At 43.4% G+C, this 25727-nt stretch overlaps 1 protein-coding gene across 1 annotated transcript in view; it reads right to left on the reverse strand.

The window, feature by feature from the left end:
* The window catches only part of RMDN2 (regulator of microtubule dynamics 2), a 1282724-nt gene that overhangs the window by 256564 nt on the left and 1000433 nt on the right, over nt 1-25727 (reverse strand). The window contains exon 7 of the mRNA XM_073627634.1: nt 5738-5836. Within this exon, the coding sequence (XP_073483735.1) occupies nt 5738-5836 (99 nt within the window). The remainder of the gene's footprint in view (nt 1-5737; nt 5837-25727) is intronic.

The raw sequence follows: 25727 nt of genomic DNA on the forward strand, positions 1-25727 counted from the left end.
AAAGCAAAAGCTAAATTAACTCGCTGTAGGCGAGCATTCTACGAGTTCGGGAATAAGCCGAGTAGGATGTTCGCCAATGTGCTAGGGATACCCTAGTTAGCTCCTCTTAGGCGATTGGGAAGGCCTTCAGGGACTATTATGTTAGTCTATATCAACTAGAGGGTCGATCCTCATCTTTGATGACATATAATAGATGGGATGCTGCCAGGGAATACATTTCAGCATCAGGAATGGCCAGGTTACCCGAGGGGACAGTCGGGGAACTGGACGTTCCAATTACAGTAGAAGAGTTCTTAGGAGCCCTTAAATCATTGAAACCTGGAAAAGCCCCTGGCCCCGACGGGTATACTTGGTCTTAGTACAAAACTGTCGTAGATAAACTGGCACCAAGATTTATAGCGGCCTATAACTCGTAACGCGATGGGCAAATAATACCGGTAGAGACTTTGTTAGCCCACATAACCGTAATCCCTAAAGAGGGGAAAGATCCATCCTAATGCCTTAGTGTGGACCTTAAGATTTTTACAAAGATTCTCGCCAATAGACTGTTGAAGCAGATTCCAACTTTAATACACCCTGATCAAGTGGGTTTTACCCCGATAGTGAAGGCAGAGAGAATACGCAAAGGGTCCTAAGTGCCATACACTTTTCTCAAATTCATCAAAAACCCTTATGCCGCGTACACACGAGCGGAATTTCCGTCTGAAAAATCTTGGATTGTTTTTCCGACAGAATTCCGCTCAAGCTTGGCTTGCATACACGGTCACACAAAAGTTCCCTGAACTTTCAACCGTCAAGAACGCGGTGACGTACAACACTACGACAAGCCGAGAAAATGAAGTTCAATGCTTCCGAGCATGCATCGAATTGTTTCCGAGCATGCGTAGGAATTTTGCACGTCGGAATTGGACAGACGATCGGAATTTCAGATCGAAACTCTTCCGACCGAAAAATTGAGAACATGCTGTCAATCTTTTGCTGGCTGGAATTCCGCCAGCAAAAGTCCGATGAAGCATACACACACGGTTGCATTTTCGGACCAAAAGCTCTCATCGGACTTTTGCTGGCGGAATTTCCGCTCGTGTGTACGGGGCATTAGTGCTTATATCCGCAAATGTGGAGAAAGCATTTGATGGGGTAGATTGGACATTTCTGAAAGCTACGTTACAACACATAGGCCTGGGAAATGGGATGCAGAGTTGGATTACAAGTTTATACTGCACTCCGCAAGTGAGGGTCAAGATTAATGATATAATATCGGATCCCTTTTCCTTATGTAATGGGACACGTCAGGGTTGCCGCCCACTATCGCCCATCATTTTTATCATTACGCTAGAACCTTAGAACCTTTCTTAAGAACAATTTGCGCTAATCCAGATATTAGGGGCATTCCAACAAAGGGAGTAGAACACAAGCTTGCCGCTATAGCAAATCAGAGGCAATGGGGTGGAGATGAGCGCATCCTTGCAACATCAGATAATGACTCAATTCGACTTTAAATGGACAGACTCCCATATATGTTATCTAGGGACTAAAATACCGAACAAATTAAATAAAGTGTTTGAACTCAATTATGCCCTCATGGCACGTCAGTTTAAACTGGATTTCCAACGGTGGGATAAGGAAGTCTTTACGTTGTTTGGGAAGGACCAATATCATAAAAATTAATGTTATGCCAAGGCTTCTGTACTTACTCCAGACTCTACCAATTAAGATCTCCCCAAGTTTTCTGAGGGATCTCCGAGCGAGTTTCGTGAAATTTATCTGGGCCGGGAAGCCAGCAAGAGTGCGCAGAGATATTCTGATGATCCCGAAGGAAAGAGGAGGAATAGGATTCCCCGACCTGGTTAGATATCATGAAGCGTCACACTTGGCACGGGTAGTGGATTGCTTCAAGAGAAGAAGCAGCCCTACCTTTGGAGGGACTGACATGGCTTTCAGATGCAGATATCCCACAAGCCGTGAGGAGACATCCAATGGCGGGTGCCACCTTACAAACTACTAAAAAGATTTTTAAAAATACTGCGATATCGCCATGTCCGAGCCCTCCAATTCCAATTTTGGGTACACCGGCTTTTCAGCCGGGCCTAATAGATCTGAGTTTTAATAATTTATCGCTGTGGGGATTTAGTAGGCTCTTACATTTTTTGGTAGACAATCGTTTGATGTCAAAAGATCGTATAGGAACTGTTAGTTGACACTAGCAAAAAAAATGAAGCATCAAAGCCAAAAGGTATATAGGTGGGTCATATAGGTGGATCATATAAATATCAACTATTATGTGAAACCTAAAAGTAAAAAAGAGGCACAACACTGTATGTGAGTGTATATGTGTGTGTGTGTGTGTGTGTGTGTGTGTGTGTGTGTGTGTGTGTGTATATATATATATATATATATATATATATATATATATATATATATATATATATATATATATATATATATATATATATATATATATATATATATATATATATATATATATATATATATATATATATTTATTATAAAAAAAAAAAAAAAGAAGAAAGAAAAGAACTACAAATCCTAATTATAGGGAAAAGCAGTTCTATACATGTGGACCGGATTGGTGAGAGGATTTAGGAGCGTCACAATATTATATTAAACGTAAGTGAAAGTGTCCGTGTAGTAAGGAAATAAGCTAAAAAATAGTGACAAAAAAATATGTAACATATAAACTGCTAATGAGACTAAAAGTCCATCCAGAACTCATAAATAAATATGAATAATATCTCAAAGTCCACATAAAGCAATTTGAAACGATCAACGGCCGTCGGGATAAGTGAGGGAAGACCAATGAATCCCAGATTGGCATCCACAAAATACGGTATCAAACATCTGTATGAAAGGGGTAGGTGTAAATACCCTTACCGGAAATGGTGGACTCCCAGCCAACGACTTGGGAGTCGAACAGACTTGTAATGGGGCAAGGGGAGTAGCTCCTGGTTCCCAACGGCTGAAGATGATAGAGGAATGGCAACACTCACCGACTCAACCACCCCAATCTCACTGACCAGTAGCAACAGAGATGTCAGTGGCGGGTGTTCATTGCAGATCCAGCTTCATGGACGGGATGTCGGTCCTCAAAAATAAAGGGAAAGAAACAAGGGCTTCCCCATAGCGTAAATCAGCTTGGGACCAGCTTTATTAAAATGAAATAATAAAAAACAATCCGATTCTTCAGAAAGGAATAAAAAGTAGATATAGCGCTAAAATAAATGGTGGCAAGACAGGCAAAACGAACCCTACGCGTTTCGTCCAATGGGACTTCGACTGGGGTATATGATATATATGATGATATATGATGATATACCCCAGTCGAAGTCCCATTGGACGAAACGCGTAGGGTTCATTTTGCCTGTCTTGCCACCATTTATTTTAGCGCTATATCTACTTTTTATTCCTTTCTGAAGAATCGGATTGTTTTTTATTATTTCATTTTAATAAAGCTGGTCCCAAGCTGATTTACACTATGGGGAAGCCCTTGTTTCTTTCCCTTTATTTTTGAGGACCGACATCCCGTCCATGAAGCTGGATCTGCAATGAACACCCGCCACTGACATCTCTGTTGCTACTGGTCAGTGAGATTGGGGTGGTTGAGTCGGTGAGTGTTGCCATTCCTCTATCATCTTCAGCCGTTGGGAACCAGGAGCTACATCCCTTGCCCCATTACAAGCCTGTTCGACTCCCAAGTCGTTGGCTGGGAGTCCACCATTTCCGGTAAGGGTATTTACACCTACCCCTTTCATACAGATGTTTGATACCGTATTTTGTGGATGCCAATCTGGGATTCATTGGTCTTCCCTCACTTATCCCGACGGCCGTTGATCGTTTCAAATTGCTTTATGTGGACTTTGAGATATTATTCATATTTATTTATGAGTTCTGGATGGACTTTTAGTCTCATTAGCAGTTTATATGTTACATATTTTTTTGTCACTATTTTTTAGCTTATTTCCTTACTACACGGACACTTTCACTTACGTTTAATATAATATTGTGATGCTCCTAAATCCTCTCACCATTCCGGTCCACATGTATAGAACTGCTTTTCCCTATAATTAGGATTTTGTAGTTCTTTTCTTTTCTTCTTCTTTTTTTTTTTTTTTTTTTTTTTTTTTTTTTTTATATATACTCACATACAGTGTTGTGCCTCTTTTTTACTTTTAGGTGTCACATAATAGTTGATATTTATATGAGCCACCTATATGACCCACCTATATACCTTTTGGCTTTGATGCTTCATTTTTTTTTGCTAGTGTCAACTAACAGTTCCTATACGATCTACTCTCATTAATATATTTTGTTGTGCATATTGCCTTTCAGATACTATTCTGTCCGGCTTTGCCCAACAATGTACATCTTTTAGTGCCACACTTATTTTTTATACCTTTTTGCAATTTGTCTGATTGTGGTGTTGGCTGCTTTGTCTTCCGGTTTGCGCACTATTATCCCTGTTTTTTTATAATCGTTTGATGTCAAGAAGGGAGGTTGAACGTGATTTTTCAGGAGATCTAGACTTTCTTCGGCGAACACAGCTTAATGCATTTCTCCAATCAATGTCATTAACATTTACTGCAGAACGTACTCCCTCTAGGTTTGAGCAAGTATGTTTGTTCAACCGGGGAACCACTGAGACCCTCACTCTCATTTCTGTATGCCTTATTGATTGGGCTGGAAGCGCCAAAAGAACTTGCTTTTTTACAAGCTAAAGGGATCTGGGGGTTACATTCTCCCAGGGCCAGAAAGATAGGATCTTAATGTTTGCTCATAAGGCGTCATTAGCAAGTAGGTATCAAGAAGGAGGGTATAAAATCTTTACTAGATGGTACAGAACACCGGCAGTATTACATCGGATATTTCCACAGGTATCAAATATCTGTTGGCGATGTCAGGAATCTGAGGGCACTATGCTACACATATTCTGGGAATGTCCGGGGCTGAAAGAGTTCTGGACGATGGTTTCTGAAATGGTTAAAATAATTACAAAATGTGTCTTTTGGAGAAAACCCGGCTGCCTTTCTACTACACGATATTTCTCTATCCATTAAAAGATATAAAAACTCACTTTTGAAACATATGCTTGTGACAGCAAAGGTGTGTATTCCAGCACTGTGGAAAAGTACTGCCCCTTCAACCAGATTACAGTAGTTCGCCAGAATAACAGAAATACAACAAATGGAAAACCTTACGATGAGAGAGCAAGATGAGAAATATCGGAGGATTTGGGCTTCTTATCGTATGTATAGGGAACAGACTTCCTAAATATCTCAGGGGTGGGTGTATGTAAGTGGCGGTTTGGTTCTTTATTTTTTTTCCTATCTCTTTCTTCTCTCTCTCTTTTTCTGTTTTCATAACTTTCTGACGATAACCAGGGCTCTTCTTGGTTAGGAAAAATATAACAAAAATAGAAAGTGTGATATTTCTGTCTCGAATATATGAAAGATCAAATCCCATACAGTTTAAGAATAAGATAGCCTGGTAATATGAATAATAGTAATTCTGATGTGCCAAGAGAGTGGCAGGTGTAAAATAAAAGTTATGTTATATGTATGAGATGTTATTTCTATGTAAATTGTATCACTATTTTTGTGGAAAAATAAAGAATTTATAAAAAAAAATATATATATATATATATATATATATATATATATATATATATATATATATATATATATATATATATAGTAATGTAAAATAAGCAATAAATATTTGCCTTAAGAAAATGGTGCAAGGCCTCATTCACAGTTGAGGTGGGTGGATTTCCAAAAAGAGCAGCAGCAACTTTTCTCTCAATCCAGGATAGCTGAGAAACCTGAAATGAAAGAAAACAGTCATAGGAGGGTGTTAACCTTAAAGCAATTCAAAGCAATGTAAAATTTATGAGCCTGATCGCAAATAACATAAAGTGGAGCATGCTGCCTTTTAGGCTTCATGCAAGTGGACAGTAAGAGGCTGAAAATAAGGCCAGCATAAAGTTTTAGAAGTTTTCCCATACCTAGGAAGCCACAGGTGCCGTATAAAAGGTGCCATACAAGTGATGTAATGTATGCGGCCATGTTCTTGCAAACACCGCTGCTTCTGTGCATCAGTGTTTACCAGCGTATGTATAATATATTTCATATGACTTGCGCACATGCGGGGGGGTGGGGGGAATAGCAATGCAACGAAACATCGGCGCTTACAAGATTACTCAGGCATTCAGCTATTCACTTGTATGGCAGGCTCCCTGGGTTCGGGAAAACGTCTGGAATTTTACGCCGAGTATTATTTTTAGCCTCTCATCATCCATGTGCATTATGCCCCGTACACACGGTCGGATTTTCCGATGGAAAATGTCCGATCGGAGCGTGTTGTCGGAAATTCCAACCGTGTGTGGGCTCCATCGGACATTTTCCATCGGATTTTCCGACACACAAAGTTGGAGAGCAGGAGATAAAATTTTCCGACAACAAAATCCGTTGTCGGAAATTCCGATCGTGTGTACACAACTCCGACGGACAAAGTGCCAGGCATGCTCAGAATAAATAAAGAGATGAAAGCTATTGGCCACTGCCCCGTTTATAGTCCCGACGTGCGTGTTTTACGGCACCGCGTTCAGAACGATCGGATTTTCCGACAACTTTGTGTGACCGTGTGTATGCAAGACAAGTTTGAGCCAACATCCGTCGGAAAAAATCCTAGGATTTTGTTGTCGGAATGTCCGAACAAAGTCCGACCGTGTGTACGCCCTATTAGGCCTTAAGGTAGGTTACAGTTGGCATAAAGTATCTGTGTGTGAACACTGTCACCATATTTAGACTCTAAACCAGATAAACAGGTAAATGCATATCTGAAATACTATACATACAGTAAATATGTATCATGCTTCTCTTCAAAACTATTTGTAATTCTGTCCAGGCACTCCTACGCTTCACACAATTTTTTTTTTTAACTCTTTCTATTGACAAGGTATAAAAGACAAGTCAGTATAGCAACCATTGCACTCAACATGAGTGTTAAGGAATACAACAAATACCTAGTGAAAACCATGTTACATATGAAATGTTGAAACTGAACATTTGGCAAAGATACTAAAACAGTGACAGAGTAATCTCAAATCAGGTAGAACCAGGTTAAGAATGGAATAGGTCCACGTAATATACAAACATTTATGCATTTTGATATACATCCAGTGCCTTGAAATACACCTTGACATTTTCCACGTTACAACCAAAAACTTTATTGGGATTTTATGTGATAGACCAACACAAAGTGGCACATAATTGGAGAAGGAAAATGATAAATGGTTTAAAGATTTTTTACAAATAAATATCTGAAAGGTGTGGCGTGCATTTGTATTCAGCCCATTTTACTCTGATACCCCTAATTAAAATCTAGTGGAATCAATTGCCTTCAGAAGTCACCTGATTAGTAAATAGAGTCCACCTGTGTGTAATTTAATCTCTGTATAAACACAGCTGTTCTGTGCAGCCCTCAGAGGTTTGTTAGAGAACCTTAGTGAACAAAGGCCAAGGAACACACCAGACATGTCAGGAATAAAGTCGTGGAGAAGTTTAAAGCAGGGTTAGGTTATAAAAAAAATATCCCAAGCTTTGAACATCTCACAGAGCACTGTTTAATTCACCATGGGAAAATGGAGAGCATGGCACAACTGCAAACCTACCAAGACATGGCCATCTACCTAAATTGACAGGCCAGGCAAGGAGAGCAATAATCAGAGAAGTAGCCAAGAGGCCCATGGTAACTATGGAATAGCTGCAGAGATCCACAGCTCAGGTGGAAGAACCTGTCCACAGGACAACTATTACTTGTGTACTCCACAAATCTGGCCTTTATGGCAGAGTGTCAAGAAGAAAGCCATTGTTGAAAGAAAGCCATACAAAGTCCCATTTGCAGTTTGCGATATGCCATGTGGGGGACACAGCAAACATCTGGAAAAAGGTGCTCTGATCAGATGAGACCAAAATTGAACTTTTTGGCCTAAAAGCAAAATGCTATGTGTGGCAGAAAACTAACACTGCACATCACCCTGAACACACCATCCCCACCGTGAAACATGGTGGTGGCAGTATCATGTTGTGGGGATGTTTTTCTTTCAGCAGGGACAAGGAAGCTGGTCAGAGTTGATGGGAAGATGGATGGAGCCAAATACAGGGCAATCTTAGAAAAAAACCTGTTAGAGTCTTCAAAAGACTTGAGACTGGGGTGAAGGTTCACCTTTCAGCAGGACAACGACCCTAAACATACAGCCAGAGGTTCAATGTAATGGTTTAGATCAAAGCATATCATGTTTTAGAATGACCCAATCAAAGTCCAGACCCTCACAGTATTCTCCTTTTTTTCCTCACCTGATCAGGACTGGAATTGCGAGGTATCCCTTACCATTTTTTAAATTGTATTTTTTTTAATTGAAATATTTATAAGAAAATAAAAAACATTCCAGTCAGAAAATAAAAGCAGTGCGTTTTTGAATAATTAAATCAGAAATTATTGGGTCGTACACAGACGACAACTGAATAAACTTACAATAACATAAGTACAGTATATGTTACAAAACTGTAGAATAGTTAAAAAAAAAAAAGGGGGGGGGGGGGGTGGGCAGGAGGAGGGAAGATCGAGAGAGCAAGCTTAATCTAAGGTCACATATATATATATATATATATATATATCTCACCAAACGTTAGTATTAAAAGTAACACTGCCCCCTTCTACTTCGCTTATCACCACTGCGCCTAGGAGAACAAAATGTAAAAAATATGATCTAAATCCAAAGCTGCCACTTTAAATACTGAATTGTGTATATATAGTGTTTTTTTATCATGCATCAAACCTAAAAATAATAATAGTGAAAAAAACACAGTGGCGCTATCTTAAAGAAACTATTTTTCCTTTTAAGGTGATACTGCAAATAATAATGTTCAAATACACAATGTGACCAAGTGACAAGTGATTAAAACAAGTGTACAACCAATGAATATATTAAATGCATGAAAAGGTCCTATATAAAAAGTCCTTTAAAGTCCTATCTTCTTAGTACCTTTCACCACACCCGAGTGTTCAGTGATCCCACTCCCTAAAGAAATCCACTCACCGACTCCAAGTGCCCACACTCTCGTGTAAGGCTCAAGTGCTTTTTGACCACACCAGAAGGGTCACAACGGCAAACCAAAAATCCAAAATCGTGTGCAGGAATCTTTCCACATGTAAATCAAAATAGTGCTCCAATAGTGTAAATCGTAAAACCAGTTTATTGAAGACACACAAACTCTTCAATATTAAACTCACACTTTCCAAATTTAAAAATAGCAGAGTAAAACTTCCACAGCAGAATGAACTCCACAGCACAGCACAGCACAGCACAGCAAACATTTGGATACCACAGTATAGGGTTGCAGTCACGGCTGACCCGAGGTATGCAGGCGTCAGACAGCTTCTCTCACTTACTCCTCGATGCCTAGCCGCTCTATCAAAGCACCACTTCCTCGTATAGCTCAAAAGCGTCACTCGTCATTGGTGGAGAACGTCATACAGCCACGCCCCGACATGTTTCGTTATACACTGACTTATTCATGGGATTCCATAAATTCTCAGAGTACCTAAACTGCAAAACCAGGGTACCCTAAGGCGACTTGATTAAGACAAAGGGAAGGGGAAAGGGGAAAAGGCACCATGGATAGTAAATTTTAACAGTATGGTTTCTTATGAGGAATAGATTAACAGTATTACGTGAACAGGCGTTAAACAGAGGAGGTTAAGGGTATGGCTCCTGGGTTAAGCTCAGAGTGATCCCATAAATCCCAAATTAGCGAAAATTGAGGAAGTGAATCGTGGATTACTGCAGTAAGATTTTCCATTCTACGGATCTGTTCCAGTATTTGCAGAACCTGCGGGAGTGTGGGTGGGGAGGTAGATAGCCATCTTAGAGGGATCGCTCTTTTTGCTGCTAGTAGAATAAAGGTAGCTAATTTTTGGGTGTATTTAGAGATATCCAGTAATTGTAAGCCCAGGAGGTAATGAATCGGGTCTAAAGGTAGGTCCATTTTGAAAAGGCCTTGTAGGAGTGCTTGGATGGAGGACCAGAATGGTTGCACAGCAGGGCAATCCCAAAATATGTGGAAGAGAGAGCCAACGTCATTCAGGCATCTCCAGCACACTGAAGGGAGCTTACAATCATATCTATGTAAAACTTTGAGGGTCCTATATCAGAAAAATAAAATTTTGTAAGCTGTCTCTCTCTGTTCAATACATCTTGATGACTTGGAGATTGCCTCCCAGATCCTCTGCCACTGAGGGAGAGAGATAGGTCAGTGTAAAATTTGAGACCATTTTTGCATATATAAATGGTGTGTATTGGTCAATGGCAGGGCATCATGGAGGAATTTATAAATGTCTGATATGAGATGGATCTGGTGGGGGCCTTGGGAACATAAAAGTTCAGATGGAGTGGGTTTTTCTATGGTCAGAGTCTGTGACTGAGAATGGAAGTAATGTTTAAAATGCAGAAATGAATAAAAAAGATGTTTTGGGATCTGGTGTTTTCGTTTGTAATTCAGTGAAAGATAGTAAGGTACGGGTGACGGGGTGAACTATATTGCGGAGTTGGAAGATTCCAGCTTGCGTCCGGGGATACATTCAGGTGTAGGAAAAACTATCCGGAATATCAGGGTTAAAGAATAGGTTTAGTAGGGGTGGGCATGTGGAGGAGAGGGAGAATTGACAAGAGCATATTTTCCATATTGATAGTGTGAACAGCATCAGATGTAAACAGAGGCTTCGAAGTTGGACAATAGAAGTAGACAGGGTGGACCATATCATGGAGCAGGGATGTACTGGGCTTGTTATACTCATTTCTAACTCCGACCATCTACTGGAAGCCATTCTGGCGGACCAAGCAATAATCGGTTTAAGGTGTGTAGCATAGTAATACTTGATTAGGTCTGGGGCTCCAGTGCCGCCCCTAGAACGTGGGGCTAATATTACTGACTTGGCTATGCAGTGTACTTTATTGTGCCAGGTAAAATTTAGGAAGAGTCTTTGTGTAGCTTTGAGTTGTGACATTGGGACGGGAATTGGCAAAGTTTCAAACAGGTAGAGGAGTCTCGGCATGACAGACATTTTAGGGACATTGATCCGGCCTAAGAGAAATAGGGAGGGTGTCCCGTTGACGCAAAAGTCTGTCAATATCCCGGAAATGGGGGGGAAAATGTACCTGATAGTGAGTTTGATAAGAGGAGGTTAAATATATCCCCAAGTATTTAAGGGCGAGTGGGCACCAATGAAAGGAATAATTCTGTTGTAGTGTGGCCAGGGTGGAGGGGGGGATATGAAGTGGCAGAGCTTCTGTTTTGCTTGTGTTAGTTTTATACCCCAAAATTGAGCCAAATTTTTCTAGTAAAATTTGTAGATTTGGGAGGGAGGTATGGGGACTGGTCAATGTCAATAGGATGTCATCTGCGAACAGAGAAAGTTTATATTCTCTGTCTTAGTGTGACCCCTCGGATGTCAGGGTGGGTGCGAACAGCTTCAGCCAAAGGTTCCAAACATAACATAAATAGCAGAGGGGATAATATACACCCCTGTCTAGTGCCATTACTCAATGGGAATGATGGCGATAAAAACGAGGATAGCTTGACCTGGGAAGTCGGTTGGGAATATAAGGCATGTAACGCTGCCATAAAGGGGCCTTTGAAACCATATTTGGTGAGAGTAGCAAACATAAAAGGCCAGCTAAGTTGGTCAAAGGCCTTTTGTGCATCTAGGCTCAGGATTAAGGACGTGTTGTCCTATTGAGCAGCTCAATCGTGCGTCTTGTGTTGTCACCTGCATGTCGAGCGGGGACAAATCCCACCTGATCCTCGTGTATAAGCTTAGGGATTATAAGAGAAAGTCTGGCTAATATTTTGGCTAATATTTTGGTAACGATCTGAGTTAAGGGCTATGGGTCTATAATTATCAGGGAGAGAGGAGTCTTTACCGGTTTGGGGACCACTGAGATGTGGGCGTGGAGAAAATGAGGATGGGGGATTGTTCCTTTCAGTAAGAAGGTAAAGAGGGATATTAAATGTGTGCTTAGGATCGGTAGAAATGTTTTATAATATGAATAAGGTAAACCGTCTGAGTCTGGGGATTTATGGGTTGGGAGGTTCTTGACTACTTCTGCTAACTCTTCAGGTGTGATCGTGGAATTCAGAGAGGCAAGATGGGTTGAGGAAATTTTGGGCATATGTAGGGATTCGAAAAAGGAGTCAAATTTTTCTTGCGTAAAGAGGTGATTGGGATCTGTATTTAGACAATTGTATAGTTTATGGTAAAATTCTCCAATGACTTTAGACATGGTAAGGGGGCAATAGGTAGGTGGACCGTTAGCTTGCATAAGAAAGTCCGGAGATGAGTGGAAGGGGCGAGATTTTAATTTATTCACTAGCATTCTATGGAGTTTGTTCGAGTATTCATAAAACTTCTGCTTGGACCAAAGAAGAGACTTATCAATTTTTTCATGTCTATGGATCGAAGCTGGTTTCGCAGAAAGATGACGGTTCAGAGTCTAGCCACCGTGGGGGAAGATATCAAGAGCTTATCGGCCTTTCGGAGTTTGATTAAGAGAGAGGTACGATGGACGACCGTATGTTTTTTCAAGCGGGAACCTATGGAAATACATTGGCCCCAGAAGCAGTTTTGTGGGCTTCCCACAAGGTGGAGGACTCAGGAACCGTGTTTTCATTAAGTTGGAAAAATTCAGATAGGGCACTAGCCTCTGGGTTACGGAGCAGAGATTCGTTGAGCCGCCAGTGGCATGTTCTAGGTGAGGCAGAGGATAGGGCAATCTCCAAATGTACAAAAGAGTGGTCAGACCAAGTTATGGGGTAGATCTCAGAGGAGACCATGGATGTCAGCAGAGGAGAAGAAACAAAAAAGTAGCCTGGAATAAAGCTTATGGGGATTAGAATAGAATGTGTACTGTTTTTGTGTGGGGTGTTTAATTCTCCAAACATCAAGGAGATTATGTGTCCTAATGAGTTTGAGGAAAGATGTTGAGAGGCGGTGGACTGTGGAGGCTGTTGTGATGGGGAAAAGTAAGTGTCTATATTTACCAGGGGATACGTTAATGTTAAAGTAACCTCCTATAACAGTAAAGGGTTGAGAGACTTTGTCTAGTTCTTCAAACATAGCAGAGAGAAATTGAATTTGACCAGAGTTGGGAGCATAGACATTCACCAAAGTTAAGGAGTGAGTGAGGAAAGAACAGTTCAAGATAATAAATCTGCCCTGGGGGTCCAAATAAGAGGATTTGATTCTGGCGGGGTGAGCCCCCTTATGAAACCAGAGTCCCTGCTTATGCTGGGACTGTGACGTCACAAGGGGGTTGGGTCACCGCCTATATAAATGGCTGCACAGCTCGCGCACAGCATTCCAGCAGGAGAGGGCGTCGTGTCAACATCGGAAGAAGAGAAGAGGGGACAAGACAGCGCAGAAGACTGGGCCCCCGCTAGCAAAAGATCTGGAAGAAGATAGCGGGTGACTCCAGCAGAAGATACCAGAGAAGAACCGGACAGCGGCAGAAGACCGGGCCCCCCGCTAGCAAAAGAGCTGGAAGAAGATAGCGGAGGGGCCCGGGAGGAGAGGCCGAACACCGGGAGAAGAAGCCGAACACCGGGAGAAGAGGCCGGAGAGAGCGGAGAAGTCGGAAGAAGACCACCGGAGTCGGAAGAAGACCCCCGGAGCTGCTTAATAAATTACTTTTAAAACCTGTGTATTGTGTTTTTTTTATTGACACGTTTTTTTCCTAGGTGAATGGGTAGGGCTACCATGTACCCCATACTCATTCACATAGGGGGCTCCCGGATTCCGATAAGCCCTCCGCCCGCAGACCCCGACAACCAACGGCCAGGGTTGTCGGGAAGAGGCCCTTGTCCTCATCAACATGCGGACAAGGTGCTTTGGGGTAGGGGGGCCGCAGGGCGCCCCCCTCCCCCAGAGCACCCAACCCCCCCATGTTGAGGGCATGCAGCCTGGTACGGTTCAGGAGGGGGGGGGGGGGCGCTCGCTCATCCCCACCCCCTTTCCTTACCGGCCGGGCTGCGTGCTTGGATAAGGGTCTGGTATGGATAAAAATATGCTTAAAATCCATACCAGACCTAAGGGCCTGGTATGCCCCTGTTCCCCCTCATGATTCATACCAGATAGCTGTCAGCACTGCCTGTCTATCATGTACCTGACGGTAGAGCCTGATATGCAGGGAACGGCCTCTCTTGCTCCTCTGATTCTGGCCCCCTGATAGAGTAGACAGGAGGAGCAGAAGTGCAGAGTCGCACAAGTGCCAAACAGTTTGTCTTCACTGTAATGTAGAACAGTGGCAGGTGGCACGGTGCTGGAGCAGGGTTCTCCAATGAGCGGAAAATGCAGGTCGGGCAAGCCGGGTCAAAAACTGGCGGGAACGTCAGGAGCAGAAGCAGAGGCAGGTGCGTAGTCTGGATGCAGGCAGGGTCGGCAACGGCCTGGCAGCGTGGTAGTAGAAGGAGCAGACAGATGCGGAGTCAGAACAAGCCGGGTCAGATGCAGGCAGCAGAGTCAGAGGCCGGGTCGGTAAACAGGTGCAGGTATCACGGGTAAAGCAGGCAGGAACACATGGGAACACTGTAGAACGGACAGCACTGGATGCAAGCACAGACCAAGTTTAAATAGCCTCTTGGTAATGTGCACACAGGTGAACCGAAGGTGTTCTGACAGAGGCTGAGGTCACAGGTCGACTTCTCCGTCGGCCATCTTGAGTACTGGCTGGTCTTCCCTGACAGGCTGAGGTCACAGGTCGACCTCTCCTTCGGCCATCTTGAGTACTGGCTAGTCTTCCCTGACAGGCTGAGATCACAGGTCGACTTCTCCTTCGGCCATCTTGAGTACTGGCTGGTCTTCCCTGACACTGTCGCTCATCGCGAAAGGAAAAAAAGTTTTCCTTTCCCGATCAGCGAGCCAGCGCGACATGTACAGTTCCCTGTCACCGAGAACCAGCGCGATGGGATCGCGCTGGAAACACAATCTCGCGGCCAGATACTGTACACAGTGGTGATTCATTCACTCGGGATGGGGATAATAGTGAATTTCATATGGACATGGTAAAGGGTTTGTGTCTGGGTGATAAGAAAGCTTTCCCATGGTATTCATGTGACCCTCAGTGGAACATGGAGTATATGAGGAAGGGAGGTGAGATTTGGTTGCTATATGCTCCTTATTGGTTTCAAAGAAATAATAAGAAACAGAACAAATCCATCACTAAATCAAGTGATGAGTACACTAGGAAAAGCCATAAGGGTGAGGCAGATAAAAATAGGATTAGATCCAACCGTTCTTCCTTTCCCGTTTAACACCAATCCTCCACTGTATGCTACACAGATCTATCAGAGTCTTATGAGGGAGGATATAGATCTGTTGGCAGGGCACCATACCACACACAGGAGACAGGCACAGGCATCCGCTCCAGAGTCACGGGTTGTGCAGGTGTCTGACCCACAGGCAGTGGAACCTGCGCAGTCGGTACAGATTGCTGTGCAACAAAAAGTAAGGGTACAGCAGGTGGGGGGAGATGAGTCCCAGGTGGCATCGGGACATGGTACCTCTACTATGCCGGACATGTCTGATGCAGGGGAAGAGGACTGTGAGACCGAGGCTTCGGAGGAAGCACCCACACCACCTGCTCGTACAGTAAAGAAATTCCAGCCAAAAGTAAAAAAAGTTAAAAGAGAAAAAGCCGTTAGGGAAGTTAAAACTCCTGTTGTGAGCACCCCGCCTCGTACAAAGAGCAGAACGATCTATTACAAACCACAGAAAGCTCCAGAGACACAGGCACAGGCAGCCGCCACCATTGCAGAATCTGTGGCAGAGTCATAGACTCTGTGTTCGTCTGATGAATCTGGCACAGAGACGGGTGAATGGGGGGGCCTCCAAGGAGTTCCCCCTCACACCCACAGAATATGACAAGAAGATAGAGGAGGCTAGGAAGTTGTACCTGAAATGTAGGCAGATCATCACGGCTTTGGTTAAAACTGCACGCAGCGCAAGACGGAGTAATGTTCCCCCTGTTACTGAGACAGAGGAAGCTGCAAATTATCCTTTCATGACTATAGCAGACGATATGTTGAAAAGGCCGATAGACATTGATGAGCTGAGTAAAGTAAATATTGCCCCAAACCAGGTGTTTCAACCGGAGGTACATTAGCATACTTAAAAAGGCTTGTAAAGGCAGGAATTACACACAAGAGGACATGCACTTAATCATTGACAGCATAGTGGGACACACTACAGCATGGGAGTGGGCCAGGGTATCCTCCATTTCAATCATTTTTGCCTCAAATGTGAAGTCGGGTGAGTATCCCTTAAACAGGGAAGACGGGAGAGAGAAGATGTGGGTGGAGATTGAGGCTGAGTTAAAACCATTTTTTAAAAATAAATCTTCCCTCCCCACTGCAATAGCGTGTAAGCTAGGTGAAACAGCGTTAGAGTTCTGGAAGAAATTCATGGAAGTCTGGACACAGGAAGCGGGATTGTCGCTTAGGGATGATATTATCAGTTTGATGATTCAGATGTACTTCTCTAACCTTAGGCCACAGGTGGGTCTGATGGTTAAACAGATGATATCTGATTGGCCTACTAGTACCCTAGAGGAGTTTCAGAGAAAGTTAACAGAGAAAGATGCAGGAGGTTGTTTTGAAATGAAAGAAAAAGTAGTAAGTGTTCATTTCCTGGAGGGGGTCACAGTATGGACAGTGGGGAGGAGGGGGGACTATGGAGAGGACGGGGAAGAGCTAGGGGTAAAGGCAGGAGTCTCGCACATTTCCCCCTGGCAACCTCAGGAGAGGTCTTGCACACTTTCCCCCAAGTAACCTCAGATCTTGCTGTTTCAATTGTGGAGCAGAGAGTCATTGGAGAAACCAGTGCCCCTATGAGTTCCAGAACCAAACCCTCCCAAACCAAACCTACTAGCCCTTACCATCCACACAAAATAGGTTCCAACAGCAAACAAACCAGCCAGCACAAGGACCTAAATACCCCATTCACTGGCCAAGCCAACAGCAGCAATGAAGCTGCCCTTAAGGTGGTATCCCGGCATTCCCTTTTTAGCTCTCATTCCTCTGAGGAGCAACCGATCGTAACAATATATGTCTGCGGGAAATTGATTCCATTCCTAGCTGATTCTGGGACAACAAAGTCCAGTCCAAGTGAGGATTTTTATAGGGGAGAGATGACAAATGCTGAGCCTTCTGTGGAAATTAACGGGATAGTCACTAAAACTTTCAAAACCCCGCCCCTTTCAGTGTACCATGATGCTAATGGATGGATACTGTGCCGCCATGAGTTTCGGATAATCCCAAACTGCCCTGTAAATCTCCTTGGAAGGGACTTAATGGGAAAATTAGGCATTAAACTAGAAATGACAAAAGAGGGGGGCGTTATTGCACATTCAAAAAAGTTCCCAATCTGCCCTGTAATGCTAAATATGGAAGTTGAAGCAGATCTTGAGAGAGTGTGGTCAGAAAGCACACTCAATGTGGGACTCATCTCCAGCACCCCTTACAAAGCTACTCTGAAAAGAGGAGGCACAGCCTGGCTATCACAAACAATATCCCCTGTCAGAGGGGATAGAGGAAGGAATTGCAGCAATGGTGGAGCACTTTCTTGAAAAAGGGAATTCTAAAAGAGACTGTCTCACACTTTAACACACCTATAAATCCAGTAAAAAAGCCTGATGGCAGTTATAAGTTTGCACAGGATCTTAGGGCCGTAAACAACTTGATTGTGCCCATCACACCTACTGTATAGTGCCTGATGTGCCATCACAATTAACCTCCATTCCATGCGATGGTGAATATTTTTCTGTGATTGATTTAACAAATGCATATTTTTCGGGACCAGTGGACCAGAAGACGCAGCCACTACCCACATTTTGTTTTAGAAATTTCCAAATGACATGGTGTAGATTGCCCCAGGGGTATGTGGATTCCTCAGTAGTTTACTTGGTAGTCCTCCAGGCAACCTTGCAGTCCTGGTCTCCCTGCTATGGTTCAGTCTTGTTACAGTATGTTGATGATTTATTGTTGTGTAGTCCAAGCCAGATTGCATGCAAAGAGGATGGTGTAGACCTGTTACATTGGTTAGCAGACAGTGGTCCCAAGGTCTCTAGAAAAAAGTTACAATGGTGTCAGGAAACTGTAGAGTACATTGGCTTTGTGCTCACCAAAGGAGAGAGGAAAATCAGTCACAAGAGAGCCACAGCTCTAGTGGGTCTGCCCCGCCCACTTACTAAGAAAGATATGTTGTCTTTCTTGGTATGATTGGTTACTGCCGCCAATGGATATCTGATTGTTCCTACTATGATAACCTCCTGAGACAAGCCACAACTGTTGACCTGCCAGACTGTATAAAATGGATTGATGAAATGTGTAATGCTTTTCTATACCTTAAAACTGCAATGGCTACGGCTCCTGGTCTTGGATTACGGAGTACGGAAAAATGTTCTATTTGTTTGCAAGAGACAATTGTAAAATGATGGCGGGAGTCCTAGTGCAAGAGCATGGGGGTAAACTTCGCCCTGTTGCATTTTTTGCAAGGGTAGTGCCAATGCACCGGCATTGGCACTACCCTTGCAAAAAATGCAACAGGGCATTCTGGCATGTCTCCGAGCTCTAGCATCCTGAGCAATGGTTGTGGAGATGGCTACTTCATTCACTCTAGGCCATGCAACTACATTACACACTAGCCACAACGTTTCCATTCTACTCAAGAATATTCATATTCAACATATGTCAGCTCAGAGGCTTAGCGGCTATGAGGTGATTTTGCTGTCCAACCCAAAGCTTCAGATAAGATATGCATCACCTAACTCTGGTCATGCTCCTATCCTGAATGCTTTGTCAGGGATGAAAGGTGAGGAGGATGAGGTGTTACCCCAGCATGAGTGTATGGATCTCATACACCAGGACACATCTCCCAGATCTGTCATGTCTTCAAGCGCTCTCCCTAATGCACAAAATGTATTTGTGGATGGCTCTTGTTCAAGACCAAATGATACCACATATCATGCAGGCTATGTAGTAGTTCAGCTGCCTGATGTAATATTAGAAGCAAATTCAGTTCCCTTTCAGTCAGCTCAGGCAGCGGAGCTGATCGTGCTCACACGAGCCTGTCAGCTCTTTGCAGAACAGGAAGTAAACATCTACACTGATTCTAAGTACGCATTCGGTGCAGCACACGATTTTGAAGTTATTTGGAAAAGGAGGGGCTACATAGCAGCCGATGGGAAATCCATCTCACATTCTACTTTGGTTAGAAATCTTTTAGAGGCAATACAACTTCCAAAATCAACAGCAATCCTACATTGCAGAGCACATACAGGACAGCAGGATGACATTGCTAGGGGAAATGCACTCACAGATAGATTAGCTAAAGAAGTAGCTAGCAGGCAAGTGGCCACAATACAGATGCCTTCCCTGGCTCCGGAGATGCCCCTTCTGGACCAGACCTTGTCTGACCTCCAGGTACATGCCACCCCACAGGACATTAAACAATGGAACATATCAGGAGTGCAGAAGAGCCCTGAGTCAGGATTCATCTGCCATGAGGGGAAGCCATGCATACCTGTAGCTAGTGCACCTTTGTTTGTCTCACAGTATCATGTGAATCAAGGATATAGTATCGCTATGTTTATTGTAATGATTTTGCTTTTGGCGTCACTTCTGTATGCCAGCTTTAAGTTTGTTATGTGCATGATTTCCCAAGGTATTCAGCCTCCCGACCCAGCTGCAGCTAATAGAATGTACCTCAACTTTTATTATGGTCACGAAGATGAGTATGTCACAATGAGAAGAAGTCACCTTCATGACTTAAAGAGGGGATTGAAGTAATATGACCGAACAACAGTGACTCCATCTTGGCAGCTATAAGTTTATATACCTTTAATTTAGGTCCAAGACTTAGTTTTAGCTTATTCTGCCATTTTCAGCTTATAGCTACATATTGCAAGAGCACACAAGAAATTGCTTGCATAGGCATTAATAAGCATCTTATAATATATAAATAAAATGTGGTCTAGCCCACCTTCCTGTTTAAGGGTACATGAACATGACACAGGAAGGTGATGAGAAGATTACTTATTAGTCATCACCAGATGGTGTGTTCACTCTGGTAACCTTATGGCAGCGATGTTTTTAGAAGTTATAGATGTGTATAACGATATAATGATGAACTGTTTAATTTATTAATGATATTCAATATATCCTTCTACTAACCACTCCCCCCTTTTATTGTGATTGGTTATCATTGGTAAGGTTGAACCAAATATAAGCTGTATACCCGCCCAATAAAACTCAGACACATTTTTGAACTCACTCCGTGCATTTGTTCTGTTCGTTGAAGTTGTCTCTCAGTATTGGGGGTCTCAGTGGTTTGCAGTATTAACCCTTGGCTAGTCTGTTGTGTACCTGGAGTACCTATAAATTCCTTTCTCGATTGATCGTGAGTATACCCACCATTATAATAGCGCCCTTCATCCACCTACTTCTGGTGAATGATGGGCATACATGCACCATTTTTTTTTTTTTAACTGTGGTGGTGAAATCACCTCCTACAGCGCTGGAGTTGCTGATTTTCGTATCATGAGAGCAAACGCTGTTGCTGTCAAGATAAATAAATCAGTGCTGCAGCTGAACGGCATACCTGAAAAGCAAACAATGGTAACGATAAAACATTAACTCAATAAGACAAGTTGATTTAACGCAATCTGTGCCTAAAAAATATACGCTGAAGCATGGGGGCAATCCACCCCTAATGTTAGGAGCAAATTGCTCCTCCACCCCTGCCCCATGCTTCGGCATATATGCTCTTTATTTTTAACTGTGGTGGTGAAATCACCTCCTACAGCGCTGGAGTTGCTGATTTTCGTATCATGAGAGCAAACGCTGTTGCTGTCAAGATAAATAAATCAGTGCTGCAGCTGAACGGCATACCTGAAAAGCAAACAATGGTAACGATAAAACATTAACTCAATAAGACAAGTTGATTTAACGCAATCTGTGCCTAAAAAATATACGCTGAAGCATGGGGGCAATCCACCCCTAATGTTAGGAGCAAATCGCTCCTCCACCCCTACCCCATGCTTCGGCATATATGCTCTTTATTTTTAACTGTGGTGGTGAAATCACCTCCTACAGCGATGGAGTCACGGCTTTACGTATCGTGGGAGCAAACGCTGTTGCTGTCAGAATAAATAAACCCGTGCTGCAGCTGAATGGCGTAGTGGAAAAAAGAGGTGGAAGGCGTGTGATCAAATGCTTGGATCAAGATAATACAATTTATTCATATACAAATTAGATAAATGCATATAAAATAATTACTACATATTCATAAAAGCTAGGTTACAAAATATACAAAATAAAATTAAAAGTTAAAAGTTAGACATGCCCATACAAGGGCAAGTGCTCAAAGGTGGGCTGAAGCTTTTCGAGGGGTTCCCTCTTCATCAGAGCCTTAAAAAGAGGAAGAAAGTCTGTACAATACGGTAGACCAACATAAAGAGGAGTGGCTAGTTGGGAGGTATATCACATAGTAAGTGATTGGTTCTCCTTAACTCTAGACCTGTCCACATCCCAGCGCTCTAGATGGAATAGAGATCAAATATGTGTATAGTACAGAGCACATAATTAAAAATGTTGCAATTGTATACTACACAATACAGACTAGAGACGTGTAATTGAAATTAGAATTAAAATTTATATGTTAAAATACATGAAATCTAAACATGTTTAGGTTTTGAAATAGTAATAAAAGTATTAAAACATTAAAACATTAGAAAGCCTTTAAAAATTGGTATTTTCCTTATAGTATTGTTTAAAATATTGTTTAGAACATGTGAAGAACATTACTACTTGCTGTGGTGAGTTCACTAAACATAGTTACAGGTAGAGTGCACGTGTGAATAGACAGTATGCATATATAAATTAAAAAAAAACACACACATATAATATTACATTATATAATTACACAATGCACATGTGCATGTATAAGTATACATTCACACGTGCACACAGCGTGCACAATCTGTTTGTGCACAGGTACATAAGTAAATACATACATACATACACACACATGCTAAGAACACGCATCTGTTCTACAGGGTGAAAGGCGCCAGTGTGCATTAGCTGGTGGCAAAAATAGAGCAACTGTTATGTGAGCATGTCAGCCTTCAGACAAAGCACATGGACACATACGTGCAGAGGTGTGCACATAGCATGAACATTTAAAAGTGCTTGTTGCAATGAGTTAATGTGAGAGACTGGTGAGTGTGTGTGAGGGAACTGAATCACACTTACCTATGTGGTGTAGAGAGATGTATTTCTCTTTTTGTGTGGGTCTGTCAATTGTACCTACAGAGAGAAAAGGCACAAGAAATGGAACAGCAGAAATGGACCTGGGAGGGATGCCCCAAACTGCTGGAATATGTCAATTGTGACAATATCCGTTAGTATAGGGATAGAAAATAAATACAGTGAGTGCGATATCTAAATTACTGACCTGCATCCAAGAATATAAGGGAGCTGTAGCCTGCGTTCATCAGTGGAAAAACAGAAGGCAGTTGCTCCTGTGGGGATTCTAAGTGCCTCCTACCGAAGTCTTGCCTTGTGCTATGAAAAAGTTTTGGCTGTCTCCATCTACATGAGACATCAGCGGTGTTTGAAAAGACATGTGTGCTTGTTTAAGAACTGGTGTTCTGCCGAGAAAGGTCCCCTTGGCGGATAATGACCGCCCTGTACTGCGCAGGCGCAGCGCTTACGCAGTACGAACAACAAGGGAGCTGCCGAAAATATGTGAAGTTGAACAGCTGTGAGTGAGCTGTACATGGCGCCTGCGCAATGAGCAGGACATTGTGCCCGACGCTGCTGCACACTCCCTATGCTAGTGCTACTCTGCAAGGGGCGGGTATATTACTGTTATATCGTGTAAGGGGCGGATGCTACAGAAGAGGCCGAATATTAAATTACTGTAATCGTCCATGAAGATTGCAAAACCAGCCCTTAATGTGTTTAAACACGCTGTAATATACCCGCCCCTTGCAGAATAGCATGAGCATCGGGAGCGTGCAGCATTGTCTGGTAGCATCAGGAGCATCTGGTAGAATGTGGTGTTCAATGTGTTCGTCATTGCGCAGGCGCAGTGTATAGCTGCCTCACAGCTGTGTATGTTTGGCTTTTTTCTGCGGCTAGGTAGGCTCGGTAATGCCTCGTACTGCGCAAGCGCTGTGCCTGCACGGTACAGGGGGGTCATTATCCGCCGAGGGAACATTTTCGGCAAGAAAGCCGGCAGTGGGCGGGTCCGTGGGTGGGCTTATAGATCCTAATAGCAGACATGGAAGGTGGGTGGATCTCTCATTGGAACGCACGCCATCGAGTAAGTAAGTGTGGTCTTGCGTTCCAGAGGTCGTTCACGTGTCCAATAGTCTACCTGATCCCGGAGGGGGCTGGCCTAAACAGGTGGTCTGCAAAGAACCAGATCGCTGTATGCTGTAAGGACAGTGCACGTGGGCGGTTTAGGACGGCGGTCATGTGATTGGTGTGTGAGAGCTAGGGAGAGACCATGTCACTCCCTGGAATGCACACCACCCCAGGTGTGGGTGGAGCCATAGATGACAAACCAGTCCGTAGTGCACACTCTGAGGGATTCCCCTATTGGATTAATAATATTGTTGGGCTGCAATTGCAATTGGTGACTGAAAATTGCAGATTGCAAGAGGCCAACAGTGATGAAGTATAGTGACTGCCATCCCGAGCCGCCCACGTGCACTGTCCATACAGCATACAGCGATCTGGCTCCTTGCAGACCACCGTCTGTTTAGGCCAGCCCCCTCCGGGATCAGGTAGACTATTGGACACGTGATCGGCCTCTGGAACACACGACCACGCTTACTCACTGGATGGCGTGCGTTCCAATGAAAGATCCACCCACCTTCCATGTCTGCTATTAGGATCTATAAGCCCACCCACGGACCCGCCCACTGCTGACTCTTAAAGAGGAAGTAAACCCTGATGGGTTTTACTTCCTCATTTGCTCGCTGCTGCAGCCTGCAAATGAAAAGCATAATGGGCTAGTATGCATTGCATACTAGCCCATTATGTGCCACTCACCTGCAAAAGAATCCAGCGATGTCCCCTGTGTGGGCAGCATCCATCTTCTGGCCCTCTTCCTTCAGGGCCGCAGACTCTGGCTCTGTGATTCGCTGAAGCCACGTGACGTCACTCACGCACATGCGCAGGGGAGCCACGATTAACGGCATAGGCTAGGGAAGAAACGGCATTTAGTTTTGTTTCTTCCCCGCGCATGCGCCGTTGGAATTTCCGGTGGACTACAAGTGAAATATCGGCGCACGTTTAGGAGATATTTCCACTACCTATAGGTAAGCCTTATTCTAGGCTTACCTATAGGTAGAAGCCCAAAAAGTGGGTTTACAACCACTTCAAAGTGAAACAATAAAAATTAAATATTCCTTTAAATATCGTGCCTGTGGGGTGTCCTTAGTATGTCTGAAAAGTAGCGCATCTTTTCTGTGTTTAGAACAATACCACAGCAAAATTACATTTCTAAAGGAAAAAATTTTATGTAAAACTGCTCGCGGCTGTAATGAATTGTCGGATCCCAGCAATATAGATAACAATTATTGAAAAAAACAGCATGGGGACCTGGGTCTTGCCCCAGGGGACATGTATCAATGCAAAAAAAAAGTTTTAAAAACTGACGTTTTTTTCAGGAGCAGTGATTTTATTAATGCTTAAAGTGAAACAATAAAAATTAAATATTCCTTTAAATATTGTGCCTGGGGGTGTTCTTAGTATGCCTGAAAATTAGCGCATTTTTCCCGTGTTTAGAACAGTCCCACAGCAAAATGGCATTTCTAAAGGAAAAAAAGTCATTTAAAACTGCTGGCGGCTGTAATGAATTGTCGGATCCCGGCAATATAGATAAAAATCACCAAAATAGAATAAAATAAAAATGCGTGGTGGGTCCCCCCAAAATTCATATCAGGCCCTTCAGATCAGGATTTTAAGGGGAACCCTGCGCCAAAATTTAAAAAAATGGTGTAGGGGTCCCCCCAAAATCCATACCAGACCCTTATCCAAACACGCAACCTGGCAGGCCGCAGGAAAAGAGGGGAGACGAGAGAGCACCCCCCCCTCCTGAACCGTACCAGGCCACATGCCCTCAACATGGGTAGGATGCTTTGGGGTCCCCCCCAGAGCACCTTGTCCCCAAGTTGATGAGGACAAGGGCCTCATCCCCACAACCCTTGCCCGGTGGTTGTGGGGGTCTGTGGGCGGGGGGCTTATCAGAATCTGGAAGCCCCCTTTTAACAAGGGGACCCCCAGATCCTGACCCCCCATGTGAATGGGTATCGGATACATCGTACCCCTACACATTCACCAAAAGAAGTGTCAAAATGGTAAAAATTACAGTAGACAATTTGGGACAAGTCCTTTATGAAGAAAACAAAAACTGCCCCGCGATGTCCCTTCATCTTTGATCACAGTATCCGACGACCTGAGAAAAAGAAGGCAACAACTCCGCCTCCATGGGAGGCTCCCGCTGACTGAGACCTCTTCGCGATGACAGCTCTTATATAGCTGAGGGCGGGGCCACCCGTTGTCATAAACTGCCCCCTCGTGACATCA

The sequence above is a fragment of the Aquarana catesbeiana genome, linkage group LG04, assembly GCF_042186555.1.
Source record: "Aquarana catesbeiana isolate 2022-GZ linkage group LG04, ASM4218655v1, whole genome shotgun sequence".
NCBI classification, from domain to species: Eukaryota; Metazoa; Chordata; class Amphibia; order Anura; family Ranidae; genus Aquarana; species Aquarana catesbeiana.